General features: G+C 46.1%; 1 protein-coding gene across 2 annotated transcripts in view; it reads right to left on the bottom strand.

Annotated features, from left to right (window-relative positions):
- Nucleotides 1-25,783, bottom strand: part of SMAP1 (small ArfGAP 1) — a 1,420,305-nt gene that overhangs the window by 272,768 nt on the left and 1,121,754 nt on the right. For both annotated transcript variants that reach the window (XM_069606218.1, XM_069606219.1), the window contains one exon: nt 21,699-21,826. In XM_069606218.1, coding sequence (XP_069462319.1) covers nt 21,699-21,826 — 128 coding nt within the window. The remainder of the gene's footprint in view (nt 1-21,698; nt 21,827-25,783) is intronic.

Below are 25,783 nucleotides of genomic sequence, written 5' to 3'. Positions count from 1 at the left end.
AGTGACGTCGGCTGTCGGAGGAGGTCCTCAAGGGCGGCGTATCGACGTCATCGACGCAGGACGCAGACGCCGAAAGATTTTCCGAGCAGCACAGCTGTGGTGATTACTGTCATAGATCTGGAATACGTCGGAGGACCCAATCCCCTCGAAATATAATTATATAGTGAAGTCTTAATAGTGTGTTCAAAGGCGCATTAATCAGTTTCCAAAAACCATTCAATCTACTCAGAGTGATTGGGCATGTTATACTATTCAAGCCAATTTCCAAAAGGGCATAAGGAGTTTTCCTCTTATTTTTCAAAATGGTTTTAAGGCATAATTTTTCCATATGCTGTCATTTTAATATATGTTTGGGACCCCATATTTCAACATCATATAACATCAGAGGTCGAATTTTAGTTTTGTACAGTGTGAGAATTTAAGTGAATGAGTAGCCGGCGTGGCTTCTTGCGAAATTCATGTTCCCACTCAAGTATTGGGTAACTCTAGCCTTCAGTCTTTTTATATGGGCATCGCACGTAAGCTTACAGTAAATATGTACTCCTAGGTAATCATGCGTAGCAACCAGTTCATAGATTTATCTACAATCATCAGGTATGAGTTACTAACACGCATATTTTGTTTTGTGCTAAAAATCATAGCTTTGGTTTTGGAGGCATGATCCTATTACATTGCGAATAAGTGTTACGTTTTTCCAGTCTACTTTGCAGACCTCTAGGAGTGCTTTCTAGCAGGACCAGGTAGTCAGCATATCCAAGCCAATGTACCCGTGCACTACCCAATCTCAGAGGAAAAGCAGAGTCTGAGTGTAGTTCGTCCAATAAATCGGCCAAACACAGATTAAATAAAATAGGCACAGTTTACAACCCTGCTTTAATCCACCATTTTGCACCTGCTACCATCATTGACCAGTTAATATTACGTAGTCTGTGCTAGCAAGTGCCTTTCCTATGCCTACACAAAAGCTCAAACTGTTGTCATTGCCAATGCTTGTTTAACAAGCGTTTTCTAGTGCAGGTCAGGTGATTTGTAGCACAGTAAATGTTAGCATTGTGACAGTTTATAAGAGAGAGGTTGCGTTTGCCCTGCCAGGATTTGGTAATGTGATCTGACATGTGAACACAACTCTCTAAAGCAAATGTCCAACAACAAACTACCTTCTGAACCATCGGGGCAATCAAATGTTATCCATATGAATTTCAACTTTGATGATCGCACATAACATATTCCCCCAAGAAAGGAGAAAGGTTATGCTATAGTGAACGTATAAACTGTATGACGTTCTACATATACACATATAGTGAGTATAGACCGCATACATGATTCATTCAGATCGGACCTTAGTTGTGAACAGCAGCCAGGTAATGGGGACAGAGCTTCAGCCTCGATGTGCATGCTTGTCAAAAAATGTGCGCTGTTTTTTTTTCCATCAGAAAGTCAGGTGGGGGCCGGAGGAACATGCCCCCTTTTCCCTTCCATAAAGACGTCTATAAATTAACAGCTACCATGAATTTGTGAAGTGTGGATATACTGCTTGGCAGCAACCACCAAGGTCAGTCCAATCATGTTTGAATATATGTTGTGTTAAGCTATTAAATCTTGTGAAGTGCACTAACAGCACCGAAGTAGCTTCCTGACACTGCACTAGACTGAACAAATAGCTTTTCTGCAGACTGTCTGCATACATTGAAACGTTTTCAGTAACTTTATGAAGAGTAGATGGTTTTCGGTGTCTTTGGTAGGCAGTGATGTGGCATTCCGTAGCCGTGCCGCTCAGGAAGATAAGAAGCCCCCGCCCGCCCCTACCAGTTGTATTGGTTTATGTTCTGGTATGATGAGCCGAGGATTTCTCTCTGATCCCAGTCTGTGTGCAGGGACATATGAAACCAGTTATTGCCTGATAAACTTAGGTTCTGTGCTGCAAAAGAGCTTACGTATATTGTAGAAGGTCCCGAATACCACTCTGTGCTCAAGTAGTATCTAGTAAAACAGTGCAGGAGTGATGTGATCCATTCCCTGTAGACTAAGCAGGAGATGTGAGGTCTCATTCTGTTCTCGCTGCAAACAAGAACAAATGTATTTAGAAATTCATGGGCGCACACTGTTTATGCAATCCAAATGCAACATATCCAGAGCATAAATGAGTTTTGTTCTCCATGGAAAAGTAAGGTGTAGTGAAATTCAGTTTAACCACTTAAAGGAGATGAAACCTTTTTTGACCAATGACACCTTAATATGGATGCTTTAGGATACCAGCATTTTCGCTATGCGGGCACTGTCCCAGCTTGTTGGGCCAGCGGCCTCTAGTCCAAGAGGCTATACTCTTGCCAGATACCACAATCTTGTTTTTATCCTGGGAAAGATGTACAGATGTCACTGGATTGATGTGGTCAGGTTGGCACATGATGCATATCAACCCATTGGAGATACTATATTTATTAGTTAATTCTAGAAAGCTTGCTCATAAATCGGCCCTCTTTGGGCAAGTTAGTCCAAGTAGTACACCTCTTTCTCTATTAGCTAACCAGCCAAATATCTCCCACTCGCATGTCTATGTTACAAATGTTATCGATAAAGTATGTGAAGTGAATGGGACATCTAGTTTTAATGTGGTCGTGCTATGCCTCCACGCCCTGTACAGGCCGGTCACCAGAGCTGTGCGGTCTCTGGCTCTCTGCAAATACGAGGTTTTTTCCTTCACAATGACTATACCTGGTTGCTAGCAGCCAACTTTAACTTTTACTTCTGTGTCTTCAAGCTTATAGAGAGCTGGACTTGTAGAGCATTTTCATAAGATCGTTTGAGTGTCCTCAATTTCATGCTAGCCCTACTTGGCACCCCACATTAGTTTGCAGAGCATTTAGATGAGTGCACTAAAGAATTCCATTTCAAAGTACAGAATAATTGTAAAACGCTTGAGCCTTGAGAAAACTTATTTTTGCAGGGCTCTATTCTTTCCAGCATAAACAAAAATGTAATAGAATTTCTAGTAGACACCAACACTTTTACAGTGTAGTCTTGTGTGTGGTTCCATTGAAAGCTCGAGATACAAATTTGACGCATGCCTATTTTACTCACTATTTTGGGAAGTGTGGAGTGAAGGTAATGTTGAGGGTAAATATATAGTTCTCATTTCTAACTGGCATATTTTTAGGCAAGTCAAAATTGATTATTTGTTTTCCAAACATTTTCTGAAGCCGGGAATCTACATAAATGAAAATAACCTTTATCATGTAGACCACCTTCAGATCAGGCAGCACTATAGCAGAGGTCCACTATATTGAAGCTGCTGCAGATGCAACTGTGAATACAAACCTTGGGCAGTGGAGGTGGCCTACAGGGTAAGGTGAATGCAATCAAAGTCCTCCAAGTTTCTCTTTGCTGGCCAATTTGGCTGATTTTAGTAAGTAAACTAGGAAGGAACACTGCTTATCTGGATTCTTGCAACCCCACAACTTTCCAAACCATCTGGTATTAGCGGTCACATTTTCAGCTATGTCAGCAGTATGGTTTATTCTTATCCATCACATTATTGCTTCCTCTATAGCTCAAAAAGACAAAGATCCAGGCCCCATTGCTGGATTTGAATACCGTTTCAGCCTCAAGGGATGCCACAGCATACTGCCTGGGATTACACATAGCTATTGTATTTTATTCTGATTTGTACAGCACCTAACACCTAAGCACTGTAAACCCTTAAACGATACAAAAAGAAGTAAACATGGTACAATTCAAGAGTAAATATGATGAAGAAAGAAAACGAGATTTAAGACAAGTACGAAAAAGAGAGAAAGAATAGAACAAATAGAGGGAGGGAGGGAGATCCAAAGAATGGGCGCCAAGAGGGCAAAGTAACAAAACGCGGCTGGACACAAGGGGAACAAGGGCAAGACAGCAAGAATTGAGATTCAGATTGCAAATATCGGGTAGGGCGTTCAATGATAATAAACAAGGGGAGCCATAGCATAAAGAGATTAAACCACATGACATAAAAAGTAGAATTTAAGACGGGAGTAAAAGGAAAGCCAGTGTAAAGCATGAATGGCAGCAGTAATGCAATCACTTGGTTAGATAAGACAAATAAGCCAAATAGAGGTATTAAATATAGATTGCAGTGGGGCAAGATGAGAGGCAGGTAAACCAAGTAAGAGAAAGGAACAATAATCCAGACGGGAAGGAATCAAACTAGAAACAAGCATTTTAGTGGCATTAACAGTAAGAAAAGACCAAACTTTATGAATATTAAACAGATGGAAATGGCAGGAACGTGATACTGCAGAAATGTGAAAAGAGAATTAAAGAGCAGGACGGAAGAGGACACTCTTTTTTACAGGCAGAGGTAGAAAGAGGAAGATGTGATGGGGAAAGTAAATAGAGGAAGGAGGAATAGGTGAGGGAATAAGAGGAAAGGAAAAATAAAATTGTTTTGGATACATTTAAATGTAAGAATTTGGCCGTCATCCAGGATTTGATAGCAGATAGACAAGCAGAAAGTGCAGAGATTCCAAAAACGAAGAGAATGAAAAATATTTGAGAAATATCTGCATAGAAATGAAAGATGGAACACAATGAGGAATAGTGTGTAGTGTGAAAAGAACAGGTCATAGAACAGAGTCCTGAGGGACACCATGACATAGTGGGTGAGAAGAAAAGGAGTGACCAGCCAATGAGATAGAATAGTAATTATTAGAGTGATACAAAAGGAATCAATCATGGTCATATCCAGTTAGACATAAAGAAGGAAGCCTAAAGGAAAGAATAGTATGATCCATCGTGTCAAAAGCCACAGACAAGTCTAGAAGGATAAGCAGACATGACTGCTGTAACGAGTAGATAGGAGAGAATTGGTGACCGAGAGCAAGGTCGTTTGTTTCGAGTAAAAGGAACGGAAGCCGGACTGGAGAGGGGGGAAGAAGAGAGAGATGATTCAGAAAAGAACAGCTACATTTATAAAGGAGTTACATTTTTATTATATTACAAAAGGTGCACTTAGGCATGTCTGATCAATATGCATTAGCATAGTGATCAATCTTTTACGACCAGTGGTACATTTAATGTTGATGTTCATACGATCCTTCTGCAGCCTGGGTAACCACATATAAGATGTAAATCTGAGTGTCTCTTCCTAGCTTTGACTGGTGCAATTATCGCAGACTCACTAATGGACCTAAAGAGAGCATTACAGTGTTAGTGTGATCAAATAGTATTGGTTCAGGGAAAGAACCAGTTTATTGGCCTTTTCAAATTTAGCTGGTAAACAAACCTCTCTCTCCGCTCACCTGGCCTACATGGTAGAAGAATATTAATCAGGACCACGCAAAGTTTGGGTTGCTGAAACTTTAGACTACATTATATATAATGCTTGGTAATAGTTTTTAAATATGCAGTTTTGAGTCCAACCATGTGTGTTATCGGAACTCTCAGTTTCCATTATCAGTTGATTTGATTGTTCTTGCAGTTAATAAGCAGATCTGGATTTTAAATGACTTACCCACTCCCACATGAATCAAGCTAAAGTAGTTCTGTAATCACTTTTCCATAGTTTGATCCCAAACCTCTGAGGATTCTATAATGAATTTGGTCAATGTCTTCCCTAACTCCAGCTTGTGTGAATGTTCACTCTCCAACTCTTGGATTCTTCTATCCTTTTAACACTGTATTTTTAAACCGTTCCATAACTCCATACCATGTTAAAATTCATATTTTCATAAAACCTAGATCTTCCACTGTGCCCTTTTTTCCTTCAAGTAATATTCTATTTCTTCATATTTCGTTTGATTAAATGCAAAGTCTCCACAGAGGCAACCTGAGTCCAAGGCATATCCATCTAAATCCACATATCAGGAGAGTGGTCTGGCAGTCAGTGCCCTTGCCAGGTACTCTGTGTGCCAAAATATGACAATGCTGTCACATTAACTCATTATGCAGTGTGATGCAATCATATGTTGTAGGCTTGGTGATACAACTGGGTTGACTTTGGGGGCCGGGTGCCACCCTCCGTGCTGTGAAGCAGGCCACATTGGAGGTAAACGGGGGATCTGCCAAGCTTCCCAGTCCATCACCGCCCTAACATTCAAAGCCCCCTCAGATTGTTGATGACCTCTGAATCTCCATGACAGTTTGTCCTCCGAAGAGTAGGCGCTGAAAGACAACCGGCCCAAAGATCATGCAATAGGGTATAGGTAGGACAGGCTAATAAGAAGGGATAAAGTCACAAGTATGCGTCCACAGGTAAGCCCAAGAATCTATGTAAAAACCTTCTGCTTAGCCATAAGGGGCTGACTGAGGGTTACAGGTCCCAACTCAAAAAAGAGAAATCTCCTCCCTGTCTATGCCCTGCCGTCCAGGGAAACCCTTTGCCCGCTGGTCAGGAATGTCCTGATTTATGTTCTGAAGGATTTAGTGTTCACCTTAGCCAAAGAGGTTCCACCTGGGTGTGATAGATCACATTGGGAGGAATCGTGTTACATTAATGCATAAGGAATTGGCTGTTAGCATGTACAAAGTAACCAATAGGACAAACAATGTAGCTTTGACACAGTGACCCCGGTGGGCTGAGGACATTCTTGCAGGTCTTGGCATAGCTCAAGGCCCTGATAGGTAGGCCTGGTTATGAAAGAGACATTCTAGAGCAATCAGGAAGTGTGCATGCCTGTGTAAACTTGGACTGTCAGTGTTTGCAAGAGCCAGCCCTAGGAAGGAAACCCCTTGCGTAACCAGAACAGATTACAAAGAACTTCTGAATCGGCAGAGTGCTTGCAATGAAAACAAATGTGAATGCAAGATGGGGGCCCACGTGTTGAGCCCAAGTGGAGACTAAAAGTTGCACACTAACCTTGACCCTGTCGCCAAACAATACCAGCTGGGGAATCTGGAGTCTGATGGTGGGTGAGCCATGCACTGAGCTCACTCCTCATGGAACTCAAAGTTCTGGCCCACATCTAGATGATCAAATGCACTAGGGGTAGTGAAGTTAGTGTTAGCTGTGAAGAAGTATGACAGCCTGACAACCACTATCCAAGGCAGTCTAGCACTTCAATGGCCAAAAAGGTAGTGTGGGGACCTAAAAATAACCAAAGACTGAATGACTTCTTGCTTCCCAACAGAGAGAGGAAAAGACTCAGGAGCATAGAGAAGCTTGATTTCCCACCAAGTGAACTGCCTAAACTAAATTTCTTAGTTTTGTGTTTGTATATTAAGAACCCTGATCCTTTGGTCTATGACAGTAGTACAATTTTTATTTATTTATTTATTGGGTATTTATAATGCACCTATACACAATGTGTTTCGAGGCGCAACAAGACAAGAGGTTGGGGGGAACAGGAGGGCAAACAGAAATGATTCCACTATGCCTTGTGACATTTAGATCATGCAAGTACACAATGAAATATGTATAAGTAGGTTGTGCAGGAGAGCGTGCACCATGTTGGACACTCTAAAACTCAAGCAGGTTGAATGCAGTCAAAAATGTCCAACACCACCATGGAAGAGGCGGTGGCACCCCCAACCAATAGATCAGTTATCGCCATGCCTGTATCCAGTGCCTAGTTATTACACCTTCTAAAACTTAGTTGTCATCCATGTATCAAATATGTGATATCAAATAATGGTGAAAGACTTCATTCTACACATTGTGTGTACACAAGGTTATGAGACATAGGTCCCTTCCATCAAGCATGCCTACGACTACAACACAACATTTTTCTGTATCACTATTTTTTGCTCAATGTGACTGAGGATTCCCTGGATGCAGACGGTATCCAGTTAAAATGTTGAAAACATTTTTTCGAATGCAATAATGTTGAAAAAAAGAATGGCGAAAAAAAAAAATTTAATGTGTTTTTTTTAATTTGTATGTTTTTTTTGGTTTAGGTAGTAAACAAATTGTAAATGAAAAAAACGGGAGGTTGGGCGAACCCCCCATTAAAAAAAAAAAAAAAAAAAAATTAGAAATCATTTTTTTCCGCATTTTTGACATTATGGCATTCGAAAAAATGCCATTCGACATATTCACTATAAACCGATGCAAACGTCAGAAACTCTGGTGCATACATGGAAACCTGACTATAATGCACTTTAATTTCCCTGCTGTTACTGTACTCTGTCAAGTGTGTCTACTGTGATAAACCTAGGAGTGTTCTCACATCTATTCCCCCTGGATCCTCTATGCAGGTGGCCAGAGAAAGGACATTGCTTTTGGATCCTGCCCCTGGGGGTGGAGAAGCGAGGAAGGATCACGTGAATAGAGGGTCCTTGGAGATTGGAGTTGGGATACCCTTAGGTAAGGCACAGTATTCCATATCCTCTTTGCAAATGGAAAACCCTATCCTAGAAGTAGATATGGGATTTTGTTCACCATGTTTGTATTTGTATTTGTATTTTATTTATTTGTGTAGCGCACCAGGCCCATCACTTACTTACAACATAAGAAAAACAGACAGAACCATAATTACAAAATTTACAAGTATAATACAGAATTTACAGGTATAATAATAGCAATGAGAGGACAAGCAGATTATATATACATGTATAAATTAAGCAGAGAACCCAGAGCTAAATGTCCTGGGCGGCCAGCCAGGTTTTCGTAAGGTGTTTGAATCTCGGGAATGAGGGTTCTGCTCTAAGCTCATTAGGAAGCGTGTTCCAGAGTTTAGCTGCCAAGATAGGGAAGCTAATTCCACCTGATCTTTGGAGATTGAAACGTGGAACCTCAAGGCAGTTTAAATGAGCCATTATGTGGGGTCTAATGGAGTTGTGGAGGGCAAATCGGTTGGCCAGGTAGCAGGGAGCTTGGTTATGAAGGCATTTGTGGGTAAGAGCCAGGGTTTTCAGGGAGATACGGTGTGGGACTGAGAGCCAGCGAATATTGCGTCTGGTGTCGGATTTGTGTTGGCGCCTGGGAATGTTGAGGGCAGCTCTAATCGCATTCTTTTGGACAACTTGTAACTTGTTTAGGTTTGGTGCCTAGGTACAGTGCATTGCAGTAATCAATCTTGGATAATACAAGAGTTCTAGCCAGGGTGACACAATTGGTTGCGGAGAGGAAAGGGCGACAGGCTGTAATAAGCTTGCAGGTATATGCCGCTGCGGAAGAGACTGAGTTAGTTTGTCTGGTCAGGGAGAGGGTCGAGTCAATGTAGATCCCTAGGGTTTTTGTTTCCTTGGCGGTTGGGATAATATTCAACGCAGGGTCGAGTTTGGTAAGTTTTTGTGGCGAACCAAGAATTAGGAGCTCAGTCTTTTCATCATTAAGACAGAGTCCGTGTTGAGCCATCCACGCCTGGATGACATTGATAGCGAGGGAGTCAGCCGTGTAGTCACCTGAGATAGGGATTAGTATCTGGGTGTCGTCGGCGTAGTTGGTGTAAGTGACACCCAGATAGTCCAAGAAATCGAAGAGAGGTTTGGTGCACACGTTATACAATATGGGTGAAACACAAGATCCTTGTGGCACGCGACAGGAGACAGGTGCAGGTTGGGCGGCTGCTAGTGGAGAGAACATGCGCATAGATCTATTGTCTAAAAAGGAGCTAATCCAGGTTGTAGCTTTATCTGAGAAGTGTGCAGCTGATTTAAGGTTTTCCTGAGGAGGGCAGGAAGAATTGTTATCCCAGAGATGTTCGACAAAGGGAGGACAAGACTGTAGATGAGATATCGTGGGACAAAGCACAGTATCCCACTTATCCTCATAATAACCAGACTTACCCTTGCCTGAACTTTTTGGGTAATTATAAGGCCTTTCCCGTTCATTCCTCTCTTGGGATACATAACAGATTTGAGAAGAGGAAGAAACAGCTGAGGGTTATGAACAGTAAATATTTTCCCCAGGTTAGTACTGAGACGAGGAAGAGGAAACAGAGTAATAACAGGTACTCTCACCACTTAGGTACTGGGATCAAGAGGATGACGAGACGTCAGGCACATCTTTATAATGAGAGCCATGCAACCTGTAAAGAAGAACACCTGCAGCCCATCGCAGGACCACAGGTGTATAAGAAGTGGAATGCTGCTGCAGTAGATAGAAGCCGGGAAAGAGAAAGAGACAGCAGAAGTAGCTGTGCGGAAGCGAGAGGCTAAAGCAATTAAACGCCAACCGAGACCGTGGGAGTCCTGCTGGAGTGACGGTACAGGAGGAGAGCCCATGGAAGGAAAGGCAGGCAGCAGGCGCTGCCGAAGAGCAAGGGTAATGCTGCGCACAAGAGCCAGAGCGGGCTGATGGAAGCGCCTGGCGATCAGGCTTTACCGCGAAGGCGGAGAAGCAGTTACGAGGAGCTACAGAGTCCAGTTAAGTGTCTGGGACACTTAAAGATACTGGGTCCTCAGTCTTTATTGAATACCGGACTGTATGAAAGAAACAAAGTAATATTTATTGAATACCAAAGTGAATGCAATTAAGCAAAGATGCCTTACAGTTGTGTTTCTTGAATACCGAACTGAAAGAAACAAGCAAAGTGGTGTTTGTGGAATATCAAATTGAATGAAACAAGCAAAGCAGCAAGTTTGGAATACCGAACTACATGAACTAAGCGTAGATGCATTTATTGAATACTAAATGAGAGGAAACAAGCTAAAAGGCATATATTGACTGTAATAAGGAAAACCTGCACTTATTGAATTAAAGTGAAAGGAAAGAACAATCCTGTTGCACTATTATACAATGAACTGAAAACCAATAGAAAGTTAAGATGAATAAAAGATCCCGAGTGCAAAGTTGAAGTCAAGGTTAAGAAACCACTGATGTGTGAAATTCAAGGAGCTGCATTTGGAAAACTACTTGTTTGGCTGAATATTGAAACTCAAGGAGACCTGGAAGTTCCTGGTTGTGTGACCTGTAATGGGTGGACCGTGTGGTCTAAAACTGTGCCTAGACCACAGAAGAACAAGTTACTCTCTTACCTGGTAACGTTCTTTCGATGGGATGGTCCGACGACGTATTCCATATCTATGACATGTAATCACCACAGCTGTTCTGCCTCGGAAAATCTTCGGCGTCTGCGTCCTGCGTCGATGACGTTGATACGCCGCCCTCGAGGACCTCCTCCAACGGCCGACGTCACTGGATGTTATAAGTAGGACGCACGACGCCCGTAGCCTCAGTTGTAGTTTTTTCCCCAGAACGTGTGGCACCAGTCTTCTGCCAGTCTGACACACAAAGCCTTGCAGAAAATGTAAGCTGCAATCGCATAAGAAATTCTGTAGCGGGGAAGGCAGGGAGGGAGCGATATGGAATACGTCGTCGGACCATCCCATCGAAAGAACGTTACCAGGTAAGAGAGTAACTTGTTCTTCGAGGGGATTGGGTCCTCCAACGTATTCCATATCTATGACAGACTCCCAAAGCAGTACCAATGCAAGGAGGTGGGAAAAGAATTTAGAAAACAGAAATTTAGAATGCCCAATCAAATTGCGGAGTAAAGGACCGCCTTGCCAAAGGCCAGATCCTGCCCATGGATAGAATCAAGGGAGTAGTGACGTACAAAAGTATGTACCGAAGCCCAGGTGGCTGCATCACAGATGTTACGAATAGGAACACCCCTCTGTAGAGCAGTAGAGGCAGCCATACCCCTGATCGAATGGGCCAGCAAGCCGACCGGTGGGTCCTTCCCCGCCAAGCGGTAACACTCAGAAATAGCCAGAATAATCCAGCGAGACAAAGTCTGTTTCGTCACAGCTTGTCCCAAACGCTTTCCAGCGTAACCAATGAAGAGTTGATCGTCCACTCTGACCCGGGACATGCGTGAAATATAAAAGCTTAACGCTCTCCTAGGATCAAGCCTATGGAAGCTCTCCTCTTTCTTACCAGGATGTGAAGGAGGATAAAACGCCGGAAGAACAACCTGCTGGCCTAAATGAGATTCCAACACCACCTTCGGAAGAAAGGAAGGACGAACTCTAAGGACAACCCTGTCCTTATGAAACACAGTGAAGGGTGGCTTAACTGAAAGTGCCTGTAACTCACTCTGCGAGCAGAAGTGACCGCAACCAAAAATACAGTTTTAAGAGTTAACAGTCTCAAAGGGCATGAATGCAAAGGCTCAAACGGAGCACCCATCAGAAACTTGAGAACAAGGTTCAAATCCCAACCGGGCACCTGGAAAGGAGACGGAGGGAACACATTAGTGAGCCCTTTCAGAACAATCTTCAGACGAGTGCTTAAATATGGACAGCGCCGCCAGGTAACCTTTAACGGTACCCACTTGCAAGCCCCTGTGGGCCAAAGAAAGCAAAAAAGACAGAACAATGGGAATGTCACATGCAAAAGGATCTACATTCTTAACCCTGCACCAGTTGCAGAACTTACTCCAATGGCAACGGTACAGGGACTTTGTTGCGGGCCTTCTGGCCGAGAACAACACCTCCATCACGTCTTCAGGGAGGTCCCAATCCTTATACCTCAACCTTTCAGAAACCAAGCGTGAAGGTTGAGGGTTCTGACCTCTGGATGGAGGACCTGACCCCGCCTCCCGTGAGAGCAGATCGTCTCGGTAGGGAAGACGACGTGGAGGGCAGATGGACAAGTGGAGAAGGTCCGGGTACCACTTCCTCCGGCCCGACGCCGGAGCAATGAAGATCATCCGGAAACCACACCTCCATAACCTACGCAGTACTTGTGGGATGACGGGGACTGGGGGAAACGCGTACAGCAGTGGGAATGACCACTCCACCATGAACGCGTCTCCTAAGGCTCCTTTTGGAGGAAATTCCCACGAGCAGAACCTCTCGCACTTCCGGTTGACACTGGAGGCGAAGAGATCCACTTGTGGGGTCCCCCAAAGGGCGAAGATCTCCAGGAGAATCTCTTGAGCCAACTCCCACTCGTGAGAGATCGCGCTCTGCCTGCTCAGAGCGTCCGCTGTCTCGTTTTCGTCTTCGGCCAGATGAACTGCTGAGATCGAAACTTCCTGCTGGATTGCCCAGAACCAGAGCTGCATCGCCTCCCTGCACAGAGGAAGTGACCCTGCCCCCCCTCCCTTTTGTTGAGGTAGTGCATGGCCACCGTGTTGTCCGTCAGGATCAGGACATTCTTCCCTCACACAGTCGGCAGAAAAGCCTTCAGGGCTAGCCTGATGGCCCTCAGCTCCAACAGATTGATATGGAGTCTGGACTCCGACGGAGACCAACGCCCGCTGATTGTCAACTCGTTGGCATGAGCTCCCCATCCCGTCACGATCGTCACCTCCGGCCAAAATGGAGCCCCCTTCATCAGATTGCCTTCGACGGCCCACCACAGAAGGTCCTGGGCGAACGAGTGCCCATTGCAAACATCTCATCCGCAACCTGGTCTCTGGCACCAGAAGAATGCAGGATGCCATGAGGCCGAGCAATCTCAAGAACTCGAACGCTGGGAGACTCTGGGCAAGCTGAAACTTGTGCACCATCTGCTGAATGTGATGAGCCCTCACCTGGGGAGGAAAACACTGCCCCAGGGACGTGTCGAGCACAGCTCCGATGTACTGGAGCCTCTGAGTTGGTGTCAAATGGGACATCTTTAAATTGAGGGAGAAGCCCAGCTTGTGGAGGGAGTGGCAGGTGACTGACAGATAATCCAGGACTTGCTTGGGAGAGCGCGCCCTGATCAACCAATCGTCCAGGTAGGGGTAGACGTGAATCCCCCCTTTCCTGAGGTGTGCTGCCACCACTACCATGAGCTTGGTGAAGACCCTCGGGGCGGAGGTCAATCCGAATGGCAGGACCCGAAACTGAAAGTGCGAGTCGCCAACCGCGAACCTCAGTTACTTTTTGTGCTTTGCATGTATCGGCACATGAAAATAAGTGTCCTTGAGGTCGAGAGACACCAACCAGTCCTGTCGTTGAAGGGCCTGGAGGACTTGAGAGAGAGTAACCATCTTGAACTTGTCCTTCCTGAGGAGTCTGTTCAAACCGCGCAAGTCCATGATGGGTCTCAATCCCCCATCTCTCTTGGAAAAATAAGGGGAATACCATCCCTTGTTCCTCTCCGCTACAGGCACCAGTTTTATGGCGTCTTTTTCCAGTAGGGATTGAATTTCCTGCGCAAGGAGCGGATCCGGACTCTTCAAAGAGAGATTCCCCGGTGGATTGTCTTGAGGCCTCTGCCGGAAAGGAAGACAGGAGCCGTGGGTTATGATCTCCAGAACCCACACATCTGAAGTAATGGTGCGCCACTCTGCAAGATGCTGCGCCAGCCTTCCCCCAACCGGCGAGCCATGGGACATGGCCTCATGACTGAGCTGAAGTGGCTGCGGCGTTGCCTGAGGGCAAAGAAGCAACAGCCCGAGCGGCTTTCCACCTCTGGCACTTCTATGGTGGCCCCTTTGACTGGCAGCTCCTCGCGCTTTACCAAAGGATGAGTAATAACGAAAGGAACCTCCCGTCCATTGCTGTCCCCTAGTACGAAAAGGCGGAGGTTGGCGAACTGCAGCGCCCAACGACTTCGCTGCAGCTTTGGAGGTCTGCAACCTCTCAAGGCTCTTGTCAGCCTTGCTGCCAAAAAGATGTTCACTGTCAAAGGGCATGTTGAGGAGCCCGGCTTGCACATCAAGAGCAAACCCCGACTTCCGCAACCACGCAAACCTGCGTATTACGGTGCTCGCCGCCATGGACCGGCTGACGCAATCTGCCATGTCCAAACCAGACTGAACGGCCTCACACATGGCATCCTTGCCATCCTGAACCATGGCAAGGAAACCATCCCGTTCGTCCCCTTCGGGAATATGTTCAGCCGCTAATGAAAACACAGTTCCACAGAGTGTGCGTGAAACGTGACAAGGCACATACGGATTTGGCTGCCTGAAGCGCCATACCCCATGAAGAAAACACTTTCTTAGTCCAGCTGTCGAAACGCTTGTCGTCCCTATCAGGAGGGATGGTAGGATAAGACGCCTGCTTTGCCGGGGCCGTAGCCGCCTGCACCACCAAACTCTCCGGAGTGGGGTGCTTGGTCAAGTAGCAGGGGTCGCTACTGGCTGGGCGGTATTTTTGCACAAAGACTTGCCCACTGCCGGGAGACTCTCCGGAGCAGTCCAAGCCACTGCCACCCTCCTCTGTAGAGCCATATGGAATGGCAGTACCGGGTCAGTTGGTGGACCTTGGTCGAGGATATCCGTAAGGTCATCCTGAAGAAAATCCCCTGGGGGAGCAGACCATCCCAAGTACTCGGTGACCCTTGACATAAGGCGCCGGTACGAGGAGTCGGCATGAGTGCCAGGCTCAGGGCTACAAATCTCCACCTCCGGAGAGGTGTCCAGCCCACTGGCATCGTGCAGGGACTGCCGCAGGTCCTCAATTTGGCTATGGCCTGAGAGAATCTCGTCTGGCACTGTATCAGGAACCATGCCGTCATCAGAGCCCTCATGCACCGCTGAAATAAACTCAAGATGGCGATAAGAAGGCACAGAATGTGGACAAAGCCATGCTTGACCTTGGCCAGAGCCTTTCTAGGGGGTTCCACCGAGCCCCGGGGTACCCCCCTCGAAAGGCATTGAGGGCGTTGAGTGAACCGGCGTTAGAGGCGGGGCCTCGAAAGAGTCCGTCGACAACCTCGGCGCCACCGGCGTCGACGTCTTCCTCGAAGACACCACAGGTGCACACGGTCTCGAGCACGTCGAGGACCGGGACTTGGAACTGGCATGACGAGAACGATTCACCTTGTCCGAGTGGGACCTCACCCGCGAATCGTGCCGACCACCCGAGTCCGAAGGCATGCGAGCGGTGTCTCTCGACTGATCACGACCGACCCCACTCGGAGGCGCGGACGGACCAGTGCCCTGCGATTCGAGAATCGCTAACATTTTCTTCCCGAAGGAAGCCCATTCCTCCGGCATCGCATGCTTGGTGGGATAAGCGACCCGCCGACGGGCGGAGTCCTCGGATGAGGACAGGGAAGGCGACCGATGACGGCGCTTCTGGGAGTGCCTCGAAGAGGCAGAGGAGTGGCGGGACTGACTCCGGGACCGAGACCCACTGGACTTCCGACAACGCTGTGGAGAGTTGCCCCTCGAATCGTCCGTCGAAAGCCCCGCAGACCTTGACTTCCATGGCTTAGACACTGTACCTACCGACAACTTCTTCTATTGCTCCCGCAAGGCTTTGGACGTGAGCGACTGGCAGTCGACACAGTCATCCGCGTCATGGGCCTCCCCGAGGCACCAGAGGCAGGCGCTGTGCGAGTCCGTCACCGACATCTTGGACCCACAGTCCCCGCACTTCTTAAAACCTGGACGCGGGGTGGAAGACGAGGTAGACATCTTCAAGAAAAATATACTTCACAATACGAACAGGTTCGAAAAACCGAGAAAGAACAGAAACTCCAAAGAGTCGAGGCGCGCCGAGATCTCCGAAGCGAACACGTTCGCGGAAAAAACTGAGGCTACGGGCGTCGTGCGTCCTACTTATAACATCCAGTGACGTCAGCCGTCGGAGGTGGTCCTCGAGGGTGGCGTATCGACGTCATCGACCCAGGACGCAGACGCCGACGATTTTCCGAGGCAGCACAGCTGTGGTGATTACATGTCATACATATGGAATACATCGGAGGACCCAATCCCCTCGAACTAATATTAATTGAATCAAGAACTGGTGACAGTGAATGACAGGTTCCTGGTTTCGTGACCTGTAATGGGTGGAACCCGTATATGCTAACAAGGAAGCTGCTGTGGAAGAAACCAACCATTGGTGTATACCAAACTTTGGGAAGGGAACCCCAAGTCGTAAAGAACTGTTGAAATACTAGACCAAAGCTACAAGGTACTTCCTTTTGTGTCATCTTGATATACTGAACTTGGGGAAGGGGACTCAGTTGCCCATAAACTGCATTGAACTTGGGAAAGGGCATCTTAACCTTCACAAAAGTGTGAGACGTTATTGCTTCATGTCCAAAAGAAGGTAAACTGAAAATTGTAATGAACTTATTGACATTTGCGTAAAAGAAGCTGAAGAGTGAGCCCGAGCTGCAAGTACCTTAGACGTTTACTTCCGGAACACTGTTTCGTTTATGGTTGACATCCCAACACATGGTTTTGTTTTAGTTGTGAGGGCAAGTATAGGTTTTGGACACAGACCTACTTTTCAGTTGGATATATTGACAAAGACCTTCATTAGTTTCTTTAGGTAGGGAAGTCTCACCTTGGTATACAGCAAGTTAGGCTTTACTCCATCCTTTTTGTTATACAATGAGTCTATTGTCTGTGTCTCCTTCCATGATGCCAATCTCACAGTACTGTTACAATTTCATTTGTACTGTTCCCTTTAATGTATGACATTAATCTATTCCAGGTTATTAATTTACCAGACACATGCTGGACATAAGGCAGGTGTGTCATAATTTGATGCATCTGTAAAGCCTTTTTTCATTGTGGTCTACCAGCATATTTTGTCACGACAGTTGCCAACATGATCGTCTTCCCACCTTTAATATACTCTATGGCAACAATTCCTCCCTTGCATGAAACATCCATCACGAGTAATGTTGGTGAAAGAAAAAAGTATCCTAGAAACATTCCCTCTCCAAAAAGTCAAACGAAATTCTTAGCCAACTATTTTGCTACTGTGTTTCCAGAATTCTGATTTCCCTTGCAGGACCATGGTTGATTGGTGACTGGGGACCGTTATGCTGTCCAGAATTATGCCATCAAAATAATGAAGGGCTGTCACACTTGTGATGCTATTAAAATGGGTCACCATATCTGCCTATCATCTCGCTGTAGTACTCTCAAATTCACCTAAGATATAGTGCTGCTTCTGTCACGCTCACCTGGTCTCCACGGGGGCGTACTTGTGTCCTAAGGATGATGTCTGCACTGGTGTTGCGCTGCTTAAATGAGGGTGCTAGCCCACATCTTCCCTTTGTTTTCACCTCAGGAGACGTTTGCCTGCAAGTCGAAACAAGATATTAGCCAACTGAATGGAGCTGGTTTTGGTTTCACCTCCTTAAGATTTCCCTGTTTTCCTCTGGCTCACCTTGGTTTTTTTTATAGGTGAGCTCTCCGACCTGCACACTCTGGCAGGGGCGTGGATATGCAGTCTTTCCAAGATCAAGTTACTTCACTGATCCGATGGAGGTTGCTGAATTGGAAGGACCGGAGTAAGCAGGTAAGTCTCTATCCCAATAACTCCTTGGAATAGCTGCCTTAAGTCTTTCTCGCTCAAAAGTAACTAATGTTCGTTCTTGTCTTTCAAGAGCAGAGTTAAGCAGCTTTCGGATGATGGGTTGACTCTCCTGACCAAGATGAGCAGGATTCCTGCCGGTGAGTGTAGCGCTGTGTGAGGCGCGCTAATTGTTCGCTTTAATTAGCTTTCCTTTGCTGTGTGTGACTAACCTGCTTTGTCTTTTCTGTTCGGCAGGTGCGGCGCAATTCCAGGAAGAAGATGGAAGAACCGCTCGACAGAGTTACTTGACGGTGTTGAGGTGCGGCACAATTCAGGATGAAGAACTGCTCGATGGAGTTCCTGGAGGAGGCCGACCCCAGGTGAGTAGCTACCCGAGAGAGTACCTTCTGTTCTGCTCTTCTACAGATGCGGCGGTCCGTGGGTAAGCAGAAGGCGAGGCCAGGATGTTGACTGCAGGTAAGGCCTTCAACGCTTTAATAACTCCTGTTCTTCTCTTTTCACAGGTGCCGATGGATAGAAGACTCTGGACGGGCGTGGCTGAAGGGAAGCAAGAGCTGAACTGACATGGCGAGCGTTACGCTGCAGGAGTGCAGAATAACGCAAAGCATGTTCAGTTTGCAGGGTGCGGTTTAAATAGCCTTGCAAGTAGTTCCAGGCAAATAGTCCACTTAACCGTATCCTGCCTCTTCAGGTAAAGTAGTCCCAGGCCACACCCTGCACTGAATGGCTCAGCCTCCTAGGGCCGAGCATATAGACCATGTAGTTAACACCTACCATGAGCCTGGCGCCAGGACTGAGTCCAGGTGAGCCTAGCTGGGGCATGATAAGCCCCCAAGGATGCCAGAGTCAGGGATGGGCTCACCAGTTTCAGGGGTTTGGGAGCATGCACCATGACAGCTTCTTAGTTAGAACATGCATGATTAGTATTTTCCTTTGCACAGATACATTTCAATTGAAGAAAATATGAGATTTCCTGCTTTATCCAAAAACGGATCAAATTTTGTCATAAATTAGATGGCAAGAATGAAGTAATGAGAGATTTCCAGGAGACTATGTGGTAGGCCAGTATCAGGAGACAGACAAGGAGGCATGTCCTTTTATTCTTCTTTCAACATAAAAGGGCTAACCTTTCCCTAAGCGTAAGACTCTAAACCCAAGGGTTCTTGTCAGGATGTCTTACTTAAATGAAGTCCTCACCCAAGAATCCTTCTGTAACCTAGTTTTAGGCCTATCTCTAAAAAGGAAAACACAAATTCAACCAATGCATATGCGGGACTTTGCCCTATGAAAGGGATGGCTAGCGCATTCTAACCCCCATTGCTTGTGTCTTCCCTTGCCGAAGTTCACAATTCTAGTTTATATAGTTTGTGCAGTGCTGGAGTGCTGTCCTGGGGCTCCCAGCAGGTATCCATCTTTCTCGGTGTGTCTCGGTCTTAATTTCATTTTCCATTTCAGATTTATGAGTCTCACAGTCCTTCTCTCGTAGGGGAGACTTTCGTCTTTCTTGCATCTTTCTGGCTTCCCTCCCTGTCAGGGTTCTCTCAGTCTCTTCCTCGGCACTGCAGGGTTCTTTTCCTCCTTTCCCCACTCTCAGGCTTTGTTCCTTCTTACTCCCCACCCTGGGGCTTGTCTCTTTCCTTCTCCCCACAATGGAGCTCTGCAGTACCCCACCCATTCTGGGGTTTGCCCCTTCCTTTTCTGTCTCCAGTGCTTCTCCCTCTCTTCGTTCCCACTCTGGCACTGCTCTGTTCTCGCTCTGCTCTAGGGCTCTTTTCTCTCTTTCTTGCCTTCTGTTCTTTCTGCCCTATGGGGTTTCTCTGCTTCGGATGAGCGGCGCTCCCTGGTAGGGCTCTGCAGTCTGCCCAGTCCTCCTCATGCTGCAGTCACTTACGCGATTCGTCAAATGTAGGCGGCTTCTCCTCTGGGCTTTCCCTTGGCCTTTGAGGTACTCCGTTCTTGTGACCCCAGGGGATGATCCCTGTTACTCATCCATGGGGCCTGGTTGCACTCCTCTAGTGCACACCGCTGGCCGGGACACCACGCCTGGCGTTCGCTCTCTGTTACTGGCGACAGCCCCTTCCCAAACACCTTCCAGGAATCTCACTCCTGATTGGCTCATCAAATGACACCCCTCTTGGGCAATGGTCTTCTTATCCTCTCTGCTGTCTTCCATGAGCAATGGGATAAGGTTCGGTTAAGAATCCAAGTCAGCCATTGTAAAAAACGTCATAGGGGTCTCATACACCTTTGCTCCTACATACCTGATTAAGGTGTTTGCGTCTGTGGGAGGGATGGTTACTTAAGCCCCTCTCTGGGTTCTTCCCGTCTCCAAAGGGGATCCTGCTTACCCTGTCCCCTAGTGGGGAGAGGTGACAATCTCCTCAGATTCATCACTGCTAACCCTCACAAACCAGGTGGAAACAGATACACCAGCATCTTCTGTGCCTCATGTCATCCATATTTTTCACATATCGTCATTCTTAACACACATTTATACATAAAAATGGTATTCATACCCATCCTCTGCAAGCAATGTAGCACTAGCTACCAATGTTCTCACTGCAGCCAAGGTAGCACATGTGGTGGTGGAAAATATGCGAGCTATTGGCAGGCGAGAAGATTACAGCCCTTCATTAAAACAATTTCCAAAATATTCAAGTTCATGGTCTGATTTTATAGAGCACTTTAGAGACAATGCCATATTACGCTGAAGACATCTGTACTGCACCATTTTTCATTGTTATAGAAGACTAAGTGAGTAAATATGTATTGTTGCGGATGAAATTAATATTGATTGAAACAGCCCAAGAAAGGGATATTCATGCTGTAATAAACACCAAGTCAGGGGAGGGGTCTTTGTTGTAATGTCTTAGCTGATACATGTACCATTGGACTGATGTTGATACACCCATTAAATGTTAAATACAAGTATTTAAAAAATGCAATTCCAATTTGTAAAAAGGCAGATAAGACCAATATGTGACGGACAACTAGGAAGAGGTTGGGAAATGATGTAGCTTGCCCTATCTTTTCAAAAAAAGAGATACAGTACATCAATTCTCTAGTGTTTACATGTGCAACAAAAACAATTGTACATGCACAAACATGAACATCTGAACATAATCAAATGATTAAAGAGAGTTACCAATTGAGGGTGCATAATGCAATGAAATCAGGGCTTGAATTTTCATTCCATTTTTTTCAGTACTCCCACACCATTTGTTTTCCTTAACACTGTACAGTCAATTTCTATGTAAATTTGTCAGATCGAAGTCATGCTATTCAATTTAAAAAATATTCTCACAAAACCATTTCATCCCCATCCATCCTTGGTAACAGGAACACAATTTCCGTTTTTGCAAAGCTCTAATTAGCAATGCAAAAAAGCATTTTTTGAAAATATGATTGTGTACAAAGTAAACTAAAAAAAGCAGAGAAGAAATGCTCAAACACTCTGCCGTGTATATGTGAAAGCAAATTAACATCCCACTTCCCCACAGCATACTCTCTTGATATTATGCTGCTTTCGTGTTGGTTGCCATGTAAAAAGCAGAACAATATCAAAACCCAGAAAATCACTATTTTTTCAAATCACATTTTTTAAAACATACCTGAGTTATGGCTGCTGTAGATGCTGGTAAAGGATTAGATACCATTGGACCAAATATGTCCAAGTCATCATTCAGTGTTGTTATGCTAGTGGTACTTCCATTTGTAACATGTCCTTCGGCTGGGCAATCTTAACAACAAAAAAAAAAGTACACATGCTGTAAAGCAAAATTATGCATCTCAAGACATCTAGCCATCATACTTTGCTTGTTTCAAATAGATGCTATACAAGAGGCCAATCATGTCCACATAAAAGGATATTCTATTATTTCACGTCACATCTACATTTATATTAGCTATGACGGTTACTGTAGTTGAACACTTGATATGGAGAAAAAGTCAATTAATCGAAGTTTTACTGGACGTTCTTCAAAACCACCACCCATTTCATTGTTTGCCCAATTCAATTTTTTTTAAACTGACACCATCAGTATCCACTTCGAGGGCTCCACATCTTCTGACCCTCTTCTCTATAGCTCTACCTAGTGTAATTCAACCCTGGACCGATTTGTCATCCATCTCACAAAGGACCTCACATACACACTTGCATTGCTGCACAGCTGTAGTCAGGCAAGCCAGAAATACAAATGAGACAACCTGATATTTCTTCTGGCTTACATTAGGGCAACGAGGTGTAGCAGAGTAAAAAAGGACACCCCTTGGCTTTAACATCCGACCTATCAGTGGGCATACATGATATGTGCTTGGCGGCCACTCTTAGTGGTGCAAAAGAGAAATATAAAAAAACATTTACTGACAAGGTAGGAAACAAGATATGTTGTGCTCCTGAAGCTCCGAGTCTGTGTCTGCATCCTCTGGTATCTGAGTGACGGCAGCGCAGACAACTCTTGGGTTTATATTCCAGTTTTTGTAAAAACTCCATTCCAAACAACTTTTATCTTTCTTCACTCAGGGCTGACGGAGGGGGTCTATGTCCTTTCATCGACACCTGTTTTTGCCGCTGGGTTCTTTCCGAAAAACGTAATCGACATTTAAAAAAAATAAAAATTGAGGGGGGGGGGGGGGGTTTCCACCCCAAACCGCCCTTCATTTAGTGTTTCGTAAGAAAAACCTGCGGCAAAACATCTGTCGTAAAAAACGGGTGTCGATGAAAGGACAATACTGTGCGAGGTGTGGTGATGCGCTGCTGTTTGTTATTTATTTTAAAACAGCATTTACAATGTGCACGTAGAGGTCTGTCAGCGCACGACATCAGTGCCACAATACTTTTGATTTTAGGACTTTTTCAAAAATCGTGTGTTTGAACACATTTGCAAGGCAAAATAAACTTGACATGTCCTACAAATCCTTCATCACTGACTAAATTTCCATTCCGTTCTCTGAGGAAGTCAAAACCTTTACAGTTTATGTAGACTCTAACCTATAACTAACCAAAAAAGTAAATGCGGTTGCCTCCTCAGCAGCATACACGACCAAGCTTATCAACGCTTGTAGACCTGTTCCCGGCCAACTGTATCACCATTGTGAAAGCCTTAATAGGATCTAGGCTGGACTATTGCAACTCCCTATTCAATGGTACGAGTGCCCGTAACAGCAACAAGTTGCAAATCATCCAAAACAATGCCATGAGAGCAGCGCTGAACATCCCCAAGAAAGAGCACCTTTCCTTCATCTGAAGAAAAACACACTGGCTGCCTATAATGGATCGCACTCTGTTCAAATCCCTAGCCATCACCAACAAGTGCATATCTCACATTGCACTTAAATACCTATCCGTCAAGATCAATAAAACTCAGTCGTCCAGACCCACCCATTCGACATACTTGAAATCGCCTCAATACACCCAGAGATAAAAGTCAAAGATCAGGGGGTTGCAGCTTCCCGGTGATAGCTGCTAGAACTGTAATGCCTCCGACTCTCACTAAGGTCAGAACCTTCATACTGGGTCTTCCGCAAGAATCTCAAAATATGGCTATTCTCTCTGGATGGTACAGTGTAAGCCTACACGTAGCTAGCTGTGGACTCTAATCAACTGCTATGTATCTGTGTCGAATGTATACTGTACCCGATTAATTTCTGTGACCAGCGTCTTGATGCCCAAGGGCTTAGCACGCTCTATAAATGTAAAAATAAATAAATACAAGAAGTTGGATGGATGGGCTGAGGGTGTGATGTTCCTGGGGTGTGACTTCAACCTGGTGCTGGATCCCACCTTGGACTGGACTGGTGGTCAGGGGGTGGGTACCAAAGTCGTGACTAAGGACAATCTGGCTTTCCGGGATCTCCTGCAGGATCATTACTGGGTGGACGTCTGGCAGAGTCAGTTGCCAGGTCCGGGGAATACACATTCTTCTCTCCCCCATATCAGATGTACACGAGGATAGACCTCCTCTTGATCCTGAGAGATAGGGCAGATGAGGTCAGAGTGCCGAGGGTGGAGGCGATCACGTGGTCAGACCATGAGCTGGTAGTGGTGAACTGGAAGCTCCCCGAGCCTAGCCGGAGTTCCCGTTTGCGGTGCAATGACACCCTGCTGAGAGATCAGGTGTTTAGGGACTTCATGGGGAAGGAGATACGGGCGTACTTCAAAACTAGCGTTAATGGGAAGACAACAATGGCAATGGTATGGGAGGCAGCCAAGGCCACTTTCACGGGGTTACTGATCACCAAGGGGTCGCTCAAGAAGAGGGAAAGGGGTCTCATTGAAAATAGGATACGTGAAGAATTGAGAACGCTGCGTTCACAGTTGGCCCAACGGGACGCAAACAAGGTTGGGCTCCTGGGAGAGATGAGGGACAAGATACAGGAACTCCATACGGCCCTGACAAGGGAGGTTGTAAAGAAGATGCGATATACCCAGTAGAGGTATTATGAAAAGAGGGACAAGGTGAGGACTCTCCTGGCGAGTAGGGTCATGGGTTGTAGGGCGGAAAGGAGAATACAAGGGGTAAGGGACGCTGGAGGATGTGTTGTGAAGGGAGGAAAGGACATTGCGAGATACTTCGCTAATTACTATAGGGAATTGTACACCAAACCGGCAGAGCCGGAAGAGGCTGCAGCCCGGCAATACCTGGCTGAGCGCAGTCTCCCCAAGCTTACAAGGGCAGAAAGGGAGGCCTTGGAGGGAGGGAGAACATGGGAGGAGGTTCTGGGGGCCATCCGGGGACTGAAAATGAGGAAGGCCCCTGGGGATGACGGCTTCACAGCAGATTTTTATAAACAATATGAAGCCCCACTGGCGGCACCCCTGGCCAGGCTATTCAACTCTATAGTGCGGGGTGATACAATACCACTGACGTTTCTTCAGGCCCTCATAGCAGTTATCCCAAAGCCGGGGAAAGACCAAGCCACCTGTGCCTCGTATAGACCAATTTCCCTCCTTAACTTTGATGCCAAGATTTTCGCTAGAATCCTTGCGTAACGTTTGGAGTCCTGCCTCCCTCGCTTGCTCCACCCCGACCAGGCAGGCTTCGTACTTCACAGGCAAGCAGCAGATAACATGCAAAAGCTGCTCCATGTCCTCAGTACTTCTGTTGGGCCTCAACGCTGAGAAGGCAGTCGATCGGGTGAGCTGGTCCTTTTTGGCGGAGGTCTTCACGACCCTTGGGCTGGGCCCTAGGTGGACTGGATGGATGGCAACCATGTACTCAAACCTGACGGCCAAGGTGGTGGTTAACGGGGTGGAATCGCAGGCTTTCCCCCTACGGAGGGGCACACGACAGGGTTGTCAACTGTCCCCATTCATCGATGCATTGTTCATAGAACCATTGGCGGCGGCGGTGGTCAGGGACAATGAAGGGATCAAGGGCGTAATGGATGGGGAGTTCACTGTAAGATTAGTCTCTTTGCTGACGATGCCCTGCTCTACATAACCAGACCGTCCCAATCGGTTCTCCTCTTGCTGAGCAGTTTGGAGCAATACAGGAGGTTATCGGGGTTCAAAGTCAACCTGTGAAAGTCAGTGGCATTCACGATGGGGAGGCTGTCAGACAGGGAGAGGGAATACATTGGGGGGTTACCGTTTAAGGTGCGGGAGGACACCTTTCGCTACCTGGGGGTCCAAGTCACACAGCGTTTTGAGGATCCTGTTCCTAGAAACCTCCTCCCTCTGTGGTCAATCATAAAA

The sequence above is a fragment of the Ambystoma mexicanum genome, chromosome 4p (genome assembly GCF_040938575.1).
Source record: "Ambystoma mexicanum isolate Mex_15411 chromosome 4p, UKY_AmexF1_1, whole genome shotgun sequence".
Taxonomy (NCBI): domain Eukaryota; kingdom Metazoa; phylum Chordata; class Amphibia; order Caudata; family Ambystomatidae; genus Ambystoma; species Ambystoma mexicanum.
This window is presented reverse-complemented; position numbering and strand designations above follow the sequence as displayed.